The 10,989-nt window shown below is 43.7% G+C and overlaps 1 protein-coding gene across 1 annotated transcript in view; it reads left to right on the top strand.

The window, feature by feature from the left end:
- The first annotated feature begins 1,082 nt into the window (after positions 1-1,082).
- The window catches only part of LOC135568523 (catenin alpha-2-like), a 51,653-nt gene continuing 41,746 nt past the window's right edge, over positions 1,083-10,989 (top strand). Inside the window, 3 exon segments of the mRNA XM_065015314.1 lie at positions 1,083-1,171; positions 4,333-4,489; positions 6,214-6,414. Coding sequence (XP_064871386.1) covers positions 1,136-1,171; positions 4,333-4,489; positions 6,214-6,414 — 394 coding nt within the window. The 5' untranslated portion in view covers positions 1,083-1,135.

Here is a 10,989-nt window from a genome sequence, read left to right as displayed (position 1 = left end):
GAACATGTATACTCCTTACACTCTTAGAGAAAAGGTACCTATAGCAGTCCCTATAGCAGAACCCTTTTTGGTTCTAGGTACAATCCTTTTGGTTCCATGTTGAGCCCTCTGTGGAAAGGGTACTACATGGAACCCAAAAGGGTTCTATTTGGAAGCAAAAGGGTTCTTCAAAGGGTTCTCCAATGAGGACAGCCGAAGAACCCTTTTAGGTTCTAGACAGCACCTTTCATTCTAAGAGCGTATGCGATCTGAATAATAATTTATTGCAGAAATGACGGAGAGAGGGAGAGAGAGAGGGAAGGAGTAAAGGGTGGTAGGGGAGTGGAGAGCGGCGGAGGGGGTTTGCCACTCACAAGGATTAATTTAGTACAGTCTCCTCACCCTGCCACCATCTTAACAGCAGTGCTGTCAGCACAGTAGGACAGAAGAAAGCTGGTCTTTCTATGCCCCAATCTCTCTCTTTCTTTTTCTCAGTTTCTTTATGTCTCCCTCTTTCTCAGAAAAATATGCCCTTGAGATAGTCTAGTGGAAAACTCACATTATAGTCCATATGTGATCTAAATAATTCAAATATTTTTGGTAAATTATAGAGCAACGAAGAGAGGGGTGGGGTGGGGGGGGGGGAGACACACTCACCAGGTCTCAACACAGGGGAATAACAAATACCAATCAAACAGATGAGCAAGCCTAAACCCCGGTACATATTTTGCCCCAACATTTCCTTGACTAGCCAAGCATTAAATCCCCTGCCGCCGGGAACAGATAGCTACAGACACGAGTTAAGGCTGTGGCGGAGACAGCCTCCTTCAGGAGTCACTATCTGCACACATTACAAGAGGTAAAGCAATGCGAGCGTTAGTGGGGGAAATTGTGCTGGGTTTCGGGTGAGCGCTAAACAGTCATGGTAATAACAAGGGTACGTGCATCGTGGGGGAGAAAGAACACGATTTAAAAGCCTGTCGTCGTCGTCCTGAAAGACCCGTTGAAGAACTTAGCCTCGTCTGACGTTTGTTACCGTCTAACGAACATGCCAAAAACAGCAGCTAAGTCTTTGTGTCCTCTCTCTCTCTTGTTACAGGTGGCTAACCTGGCCTGCTCCATCTCCAACAACGAGGAGGGTGTGAAGCTGGTGCGCATGGCCGCCACCCAGATCGACAGCCTCTGCCCACAGGTAGGCATCCCCTCACTGGGTGTCCCGGATCCTGTTTAGTAGAGAGGAAATACGCTTTTGAGAATGAGTGAAACGGGGGGAGGGTGACCTACCTGAACCAATTGGTGTTTTGCCCCGTTGCAAAATGGGATTGTGACGGTACGCCCTACTGAACACCACCCTAGTATTAGCACCACCCGTTGGAGGTACCCGGCTCAGCTCTTTCACATTTATAGTTTTTTTTTTAAACATGCTGTATTATTTGGTATTATTTGGTTGCCACGCCATTGCATTGGGAAGTGCCATTGAATAGAGAGTAAGCATATATTATGAAATATCTCTCTGAATCACTACACTCTAAAAGCAACGTTTTAACAATGATTAAAGAAAACCCACACAGTAATGGTACATGGTGAGGAAGACAGAGTAGTAAAACTCTAGTACGCAACTTTGCCGGTAGGCAAGTTTGTTTGGGCACAGGCAGCGTCCTTCATCTCAGTACTGTGTGTGTCTGTGTGGGTAAAAAGAATGTCCAAGGGAACACACAGAGAGAGAGGGGGCAGAGGGAGAGAGGGCAGAGAGAGCGATTGGGAGGGAGAGAGAAAAAGAGAGGAGGGGAGAAAGAGGGAGCGCAGAGTGAGAGGAGGAAAGAAAGGGGGAGCGCAGAGTGAGAGGAGGAGAGAAAGGGGAGCGCAGAGTGAGAGGAGGAAAGAAAGGGGAGCGCAGAGTGAGAGGAGGTAGAGAAAGGGGGAGCGCAGAGTGAGAGGAGGAGAGAAAGGGGGAGCGCAGAGTGAGAGGAGGAAAGAAAGGGGAGCGCAGAGTGAGAGGAGGTAGAGAAAGGGAGAGCGCAGAGTGAGAGGAGGAGAGAAAGGGGGAGCGCAGAGTGAGAGGAGGAGAGAAAGGGGGAGCGCAGAGTGAGAGGAGGAGAGAAAGGGGGAGCGCAGAGTGAGAGGAGGAGAGAAAGGGGGAGCGCAGAGTGAGAGGAGGAGAGAAAGGGGGAGCGCAGAGTGAGAGTGAGAGGAGAGATAGGGGGAGCGCAGTGAGAGGAGGAGAGAAAGGGGGAGCGCAGAGAGAAAGAGGAGAGAGGGAAGGGTATAGGAAAGAGATACAGATGGAAGCTCTAGCCTCCCGGAGCGGGCTTCCTCTGGATGTTTAACAGAGGAGTAGGTGGCAATCGATACGTTGTTTCCAAGGTTAAGGTTCGGGGCATTTTCACAGGGGACCCTGCGCTCACTAATGGAAGTGAAGAAAGGAGAGAAAGGAGGGATTGAGGGAAGGGGCAGTTCTTAACATTCAAGGTGCTAGCCTCTCGAAGACTCACACGGGGCCCGACAAGCAGCCACATTGCCCCCACCGAGACCCACTTTTTGATAAACTGACCTCCACTGAGTCAAGGCTAGCATTAGAAAACTTTGGAAGGGGATTGCAAGTTTTAAGTTGCCAGCTGTCGCTTTTCCTTGGCAACGGCTCAACATAGAGAAAGCGCAGAGCAATAGAGGATAAGTGACTTAAAGAAAGAAAAAAAGAAAGGTGGGGCAAAATAGATGGTTGTTTTGACATTTTGAAAAAGCCCTGTCGAGGGCCAAGAGGCCGACACGTGAGCTTGAATGAAAAACGTGATACGAGCAAGAGCGTGGCGCGAGTTTTGTCTTTTTCTTTTAAGCAATCACATTATTCCCATGCACATGCAATAAGATGACTCAGGTGTGTGAGTGCTTTTTTGAATTTTTGTGTTTTGACAGGAGGTCGGTTTGACAAGGGGGTGTTATTAAAGACGAAAAAGAACAGGGAATAGAACAAAAAAAAGGAGGGTTACGTAAGATGAGTGTGTGTGTAAGTTTAGTCTATTAGATGACTGGCTTTGCTTGATGCCAGGCATCATTAGTGGCTGTCAAACCCTGATCCCAGATCAGACTCTTTTAGGTTAATTGAGCTAAAAGTAGAAACTCTAAAAGCAACTGGGTTCATTCAATTTTTTGCATTTATTTCAAACGTTTTTTTTCCTGATTCAAACCGATATTAAATGGTAGAAAGATGCATGGAACATAGTGGGAAGGCCGGTGGGTCCAGGATTCAATCCCACACAGGCACAACGGTCTAAGGCACTGCATCGCCGTACTAGAGGCGTCACGACAGACCCAGGTTCATTCCCGGGCTGTGCCACAACCGGCTGTGGCCAGGAGGAATGGCACACAATTGGTCCAGTGTTGTCTGGGTTAGGGGAGGGTTTGGACGAGGGGGCTTTACTTGGTTCTTTGGGCCGGGTGGCTGCAGGGGTCTCAGTGATGGGACAAGATCGGAATTGGCGAGACATTTTTTTTAAAGAAGGTGGTGGGGGAAGTTGTGGTTGTCTCGCCTAGCTACCTTAAGATGAATCCACTTGTGAGTCGCTCTGGATAAGAGCGTCTGCTAAATGACTTAAATATATATATTTTTAAATACAATCTTAATTGGTTTGTCAGTCATACATGCCTACAGTACAGTACAGACGTCCAGTTTCCCAAACGATCCTGCTGTTCAATCCCCCCCCCCATCGTCGTCGTCAAAACGACATAAACAAAACCAAAGCGTGGATTGCTGTTTTACCTAGACTGCACAATGGGTAATGGCGGTCATGTCATTTTCAATGTGGGTGTACTGTCCCTTTAATGTGCTTAAGGAAACCGACTGCAGAAAGGGAAGTCCACTGTGCTCTAGCCTACTGTACCGCGGTCCATTTAACATCCTCCACTCTATCTAGCGGGTGTACCGAGGCTCGTGCAAGGCTTCTTACTTACTTAATTACTCGAATGTGTATAGCAAGGGCGTTAATCGTCGAAGTACAGTCCTGGTCGTGGCCTCGAGCTAGTCGTATTTCCTTAGGAGGCACTTCAGTCTTTTAATCTAGGTAAAGGGTTTGAAGTCAGGAGTCTTGGAGAGTTACAAGGTCATAATCCAGCCCAGCAATAACATACCTGATTCCACTTGACATGGTCTTCAGTCTGGAAAGGAGAACGGTTATAGGATTGTCTTCATTAGACGTGTTAGTGCTGGGCTAGAGTAAAACCCTGCACGGCCTGTACTGTATGCACTCCAGGACTGGATTTGGAGATCCCCTTAATTGTGGTGGTCCTACACACACACACACACACACACACACACACACACACCTTTTCTCTCAACCTTCACTCTCTACCATCCAGGTGATCAACGCGGCCCTCACCCTGGCTGCTCGGCCCCAGAGCAAGGTTGCCCAGGACAACATGGACGTGTTCAAGGACCAATGGGAGAAGCAGGTGCGCATCCTCACCGAGGCCGTCGACGATATCACTTCTGTGGATGACTTCCTGTCCGTGTCAGGTATGGAATTGGGAAAGATGAGAAAATACTGTACAATGTTGTACACTGTTAAAAGGAAGTGCTTTTTAACACTAAAACTAGTTGCAACTGAGCCGCCACCAAATAGAGGAGGCTGGTGGGAGGATCTATAGGAGGACGGGCAGATTGTAATGGCTGTAATGGAATAAATGGAACGGTATCAAACATATGGAAACCACGTTTGATTCTGTTCCAATAATTCCCTTCCAGCCATTCCAATTAGCTGTCCTCCTATAGCTTCTGCCACCAGCCTCCACTGCAACCAACATATAGTCTCTCGGATTCTAACTGTTTATTGTATAATAGTTCTTGACACTTGGGGCCCGTATGTATCAAATGTCTCAGAGTCGGAGGGTTGATTTAAGAATCCGTTTGACCTTTTCCGTTTAAAATGAAAAAGATCACATGGACAGGCAGGGCCTGATCCTGGATCAGCACTTGTCCTCTGAGACGCTTGATACATACAGCCCGAGATGTGTGTTTGTACCGTGTATAGGTAAGTGCAGTGTTTTTCCACCATTTATCCGACATGGTTTCTGCTCCCATTTAGAGAAAGGAGAAAGCTTTCTTGTCGATACCGGCACGGCTTCTAATGATGATGACTGTGATCTAATTGAATACAGATTACCATGATTATTAAGTGATTTAGTCATTAGGAGATACAACGGTTGAACACAATATTCTCTGCTTCTACAGGATTTAAGCTTTGTAGGCCATAATGGGTAAGGGGCTATTGACGCAGTTCCAGGACAAAAACGCGCTTTCCCAGGGAGGTTAACGGTTGTTTTAGGGATCATTCCAAATGGCACCGAATTCCCTATATACAGTAGTGCACTACTTTTGGCCATGTGGGGGAGGCGGGGACAACACCCTCACGGCGGACGACCTTGATGGGGTCACCCACTCACTATGTTACTTTGATGGAGCTTGTTAATAATGCTACAGTAGTCTGGGTAACAGAGGCGACGAATACAGGTTCCTGGTTCAAAATGACTCACTTTCAACAGAGTGGAATACACATACACACACATGCTGACACACACATACAGTATGCTGATGCACACACACACACACACACACACAGATGCGAGCACGCACACACACGTTCGCATACACGTTCGCACCCGCAGTACAGGTCACCGTTATGGTAGCATTGTTTCCCAAACTCGGTCCTCACCACCAACATGGGGTGCTCGTTTGGTTTTTGCCCTAATAATCAACTAATCATACAGCTTTGGTTATTTGAATCAGCTGTGTCGTGTTAGGGCAAAACAAAAACAAAAACCTGCACCCATTGGGGTCCTGATGACCGAGTTTGGGAAACTCTGCTGTGGAGTCTTTTCAAGGACTACCACCTCATTCTGCAACTGTCTATATTGTCGTCTGCAACTGTCTATACTCTTGTCAATGAAAGGGTTAGAAGGATTGTGCAATGAAATCTGGACTTTCTCTCTTTTTTATTATCAAACAGCAGTTGACCCTCAAGTTACTAAGCTATCCCATCCATGAAGCATGTTTGTGCCTAATGAACACCAAACTGACCCCCCCCCCCCGCCCATCGCGCCTCTCGCTCTCTCTCTCCCCCTCTCTCTCTTGCTTTCCTTCTCCTCTCGCTCTTTCTACTACTCCCTCTCTGTCTCTACCTCCCTCTCTCTCCTTCTCTTTCTTTCTCTCTCTCCCTCCCTCCCTTTATCTCTACACCACAGAAAACCACATTCTGGAGGACGTGAACAAGTGCGTGATCGCCCTGCAGGAAGGCGACGTGGACACCCTGGACCGCACGGCGGGCGCCATCAGGGGTCGGGCGGCCCGCGTCGTTCACATCATCAATGCAGAGATGGAGAACTACGAGCCAGGTGTTTACACTGAGCGCGTTCTGGAGTCTATCAAGCTGCTGTCTGAGACCGGTGAGTTGGTCGCATGCATGTGCGCCGTACGTACATATATGGCTCCTCAGCGGAGGATGGGGAGGACCACCCTCCTCAGTGAATTTCATAAAAATAAAATTGTAAAACAATGATAAAGTTTCCTTTTTCGAAAAACTATACTAAATATATTCACGTCACCAAATAATTGATTTAAACACACTGTTTTGCAATGAAGGTCAACAATAGCCTCAACAGCACTCTGTAGGGTAGCACCATGTTGTAGCCGGTAGACAGGTATCTCCCGTCCTCCTCTTGGTACATTGACTTCACCGTAGATAAACTAGATGCAGGCAAGAGTGTGCAAGGCGTTATTGAATGTGTCACTGCCTGTCCTTGTGTCCCTGTCTGTCATCAAAAAAAAATAAAAAATCTTGACTTGTGTTCACCTGCGTTGTAAAATGTCATTCATAGGCTAGGTTGTGGCAACCTCATGATGGGTATAGGGAAAATGTGAGTATCATGTAGTAGCCTAAACCTATCGAGGTTACATTGAACTTGGCGAATGGAATATGAATGACAGTCATCCAACATGCTGTAATAGAAATAAGGCCATGCTCATGATAAAAAAAATATATCAGCTTTAGGTAGGCTACTGAGCTTGTCTGACGCTTTAAGCACTGCGATTAAAAATGAAAACATACAAATTACTAAAGAGGGAACCAGAGATCAATATAGCCTAACCAGAAGAAGAAAAAAATTCTGCCCGCTGCTGCTGGTCTTCGCAGATTCTGCCTTTAAGCTCCTGAAGTTGCCGATAATAGGCTACATCAGCAGTCGGCAAACTTTTACATTTGGAGTTCAAATATCGTACCATTTCTACTGATCTGCGTGCCAGTTAAGATTTTCATATGCACATTTTCATGGAACAGTTTCATTTAATTCATAATAAAGTCTGGTCGTGTGGTTAATCAAAATTATATCTAAATTAAAATTATACAAATCTAAAAGTAACACCTATTGCCATTGCCAATCTGTAAAAATACCCTACATAAAGCCAACAAATAAAAACATTGCAGCCTGCAGGCAGAAAATATCCTGAGAAAAATAAACATCTTATAAATCACATTGGCTACGCATGGCCTGTCTGCAAGGAACTTGAAACAGTGTATCAACTATTAACTAGGTTTGGGCAAAGCTGGGTGCTAGCAAACTTGCAACATTATATAAAATATTCTGTCCCTCAGTTTCCCACACCAGTGAACTCCAGACAGACAGACACAGCTGTAGGCTATTTGTGCAAGTAATCAGGTAGGCCTTTTTTTATGATGTTTCCACCAGATCAGAGCATGACATTTATTTCCCCCTTTGATGCTGAGTTAATAGTGAAAGGGAGAGAGCTGGAAAGATTTTTCAAATAGGCTACGTTGAGGAACTATTGTCATTCTCAATGGATGTAAAAACAGACTTTATTTACTTGCTGTTTGAGGCGAAGATAAAAATGACTTTGAGAAGCTCCACAGTGACGGTGAGTTAAGACAATCAGAAACATATCCAAAAGGGCACATTTATAAGCCTCCATTTGCGTGCAAACCAGGGAGCCTAGGCCTACTTCTATGTGTAATTAGGTGCGTGTCCTTACTCAAGATTGACAGGAGTGCTCCGAACAAAAGACGATGAACAAATTGGAATGAAATAAACCAAAAGTTGTATAGCCTAGGTTGTGCCCTCTGCAAACGACGTGTCCACTCCTACAATGGCAGAGTGTAATAATCATATATTGAATTAGCGTAACCAAAAAAACATTGGAGATGAGAAATGATGGTAATTAACAGTAAATGTACTACTGGTGATACTGGTGTGCCATCCCCGTTGGCCTCCGCAATGGATTAGTCCACTCAGACAAGCGTGAGTCAGGAACTAGTGGACACCATGGAAACATGGAATCTGACTGAGCCAAACTGCTTGATACAGTTCTTCACACACATGAGGACTGATAAGTGGCCTCCACTCACAGCTATAGATGTTTTGTGTCTAGTTGATTGGATTTGATGCCGTATAAATAATGTCAACTTACAGTATATATCCTATATTCCATCCTCTTTATGTATTTTCCCTCATATGTACATTCCGCTGGGTATGTAGCTGAAATCCATAGACATACGTTCTGCTGAAATGTAGGGAGGGGAGGAAGAGAGGGAGAGGATGGAGAGAAGGGAGAGGAGGATGGAGAAAAGGGAGAGGAGGATGGAAAGAAGGGTGAGGAGGATGAAGAGAGGGGAGAGGAGGGCGGCAAAAGGGAGCGGATGGAGAGAAGGGAGAGGTGGATGGGGAGACGATGAGGATGGTGAGAGAATAATGGGGGGAGGACAATGAAGAGAGTGGAGAGGAGGATGGAGAGAGGGGGATGGATAAAGTTCACCAGGGATCAATAGAGGTGTTTTATGGTGCAGATCAGACGTGCATGGCAGCATTTAACAAACACCACCGCCACTAAAACACGAGGGGAGGAACAAGAAACAAAACAGCCCTCCGTCAAAGAGAAAATATAGTTAGGACGAATAAGACCCCAGTCAAAGTCAGTTCCAACCTCCCTCCCCCTCGCCTTCTACATTTCAATTAGCAGCATCAATTGAGCATGCAACCGCAACTAGACCCCATGAAGGTTAATGTGCGACACATCTCCTCCTCTGACTGAGCTGGCGTTCGCTAACTAATGCTTTTGAACAGTTCAAAACTCGACATTCCCATGCTTTTTTCTTTGCTCTTTTTTTCTCTTCCTTTAAAAAAATGAGCGAGGCAGGCAGTTTATATTAATTTCACTGAAGGCAGGAGGGGGGCAGGGGAAGAGTGGCTCCTATATGAGTGTGGTTTGACTCTCATTAGCCTGTAATAACCTCTGATAAGGGGAGAACACATCCTTATGAATTCATATCATTATTCATCCAGTCTTTTTTTAGGCAGCCCCCAAAGTGACTTTGTGGGGCGTTGTAGTACAGTATAGTATCTCCCAGACAGGTACTAATCCTGTTGGCCGGAGATGTGACCATGTACTCTTCACTGTACTGTACTATACTACTTTACTTACTGTACTGATTTACTTACCCCACTACTTTACTGACTGTACTATACTACTTTATTGTACTACTTTACTTACTGTACTGTACTACTTTACTTACTGTACTTTACTGTACTACTTTATTTACTGTACTTGAATACAATGTCTTGTACTACTTTACTTACTGTACTATACTACTTTACTGTACTACTTTACTTACTGTACTACTTACTTACTGTACTATACCACTTTACTGTACTACTTTACTTACTGTACTACTTTACTTACTGTACTGTACTACTTTACTGTACTACTTTACGTACTGTACTACTTTACTTACTGTACTATACTACTTTACTGTACTACTTTACTTACTGTACTACTTTACTTACTGTACTATACTACTTTACTGTACTACTGTACTATACTACTTTACTTACTGTACTACTTTACTTACTGTACTATATTACTTTACTTACTGTACTATACTACTTTACTGTACTACTTTACTTACTGTACTACTTTACTTACTATACTATTTTACTGTACTACTGTACTATACTACTTTACTGTCTGCTTTACTTACTGTACTATACTTACTGTACTACACTTCTTTACTGTACTACTTTACTTACTGTACTATACTTACTGTACTATACTTATGTACTGTACTACTTTACATACCATACTACTTTACTGTACTACTTTACTTACTGTACTACTTTACTTACTGTACTATACTACTTTACTATACTACTTTACTTACTGTACTACTTTACTGTACTACTTTACTTACTATACTATTTTACTGTACTACTTTACTGTACTACTTTACTTACTGTACTACTTACTATACTATTTTATTGTACTACTTTACCATACTACTTTACTGTATTACTTTACTTACTGTACTACATCACTGTATTACTTTACTTACTGTACTACTTTACTTACTGTACTATACTTACTGTACTATACTTCTTTACTGTACTACTTTACTTACTATACTACTTTACTGTACTACTTTACGTACTATACTACTTTACTGTAATACGTTACTTACTGTGCTACTTTACTTACTTTACTGTACTACTTTACTTACTATTCTACTTTACTTACTGTACTACTTCACTTACTGTACTACTTTACTTACTGTACTATACTACTTTACCCTACCTCTTTACTTACTGTACCATACTACTTTACTGTTCTACTTTACTGTACTGTGCTACTTTACTTACTGTACTACTTTACTTACTGTACTATACTACTTTACTGTACTACTTTACTTACTGTACTACTTTACTGTACTACTTTACTTACTGTACTACTTTACTTACTGTACTATACTACTTTACTGTACTACTTACTGTACTGTACTACTTTACTTACTGTACTATACTACTTTACTGTACTACTTTACTTACCCCACTACTTTACTGACTGTACTATACTACTTTATTGTACTACTTTACTTACTGTACTGTACTACTTTACTTACTGTACTTTACTGTACTACTTTATTTACTGTACTTGAATACAATGTCTTGTCTTACGGA

This window comes from Oncorhynchus nerka, unplaced genomic scaffold (genome assembly GCF_034236695.1).
Source record: "Oncorhynchus nerka isolate Pitt River unplaced genomic scaffold, Oner_Uvic_2.0 unplaced_scaffold_1518, whole genome shotgun sequence".
Classification (NCBI taxonomy): Eukaryota; Metazoa; Chordata; class Actinopteri; order Salmoniformes; family Salmonidae; genus Oncorhynchus; species Oncorhynchus nerka.
The sequence above is the reverse complement of the archived record's forward strand: the minus strand, read 5'-3'. Positions and strand labels throughout refer to the sequence as shown.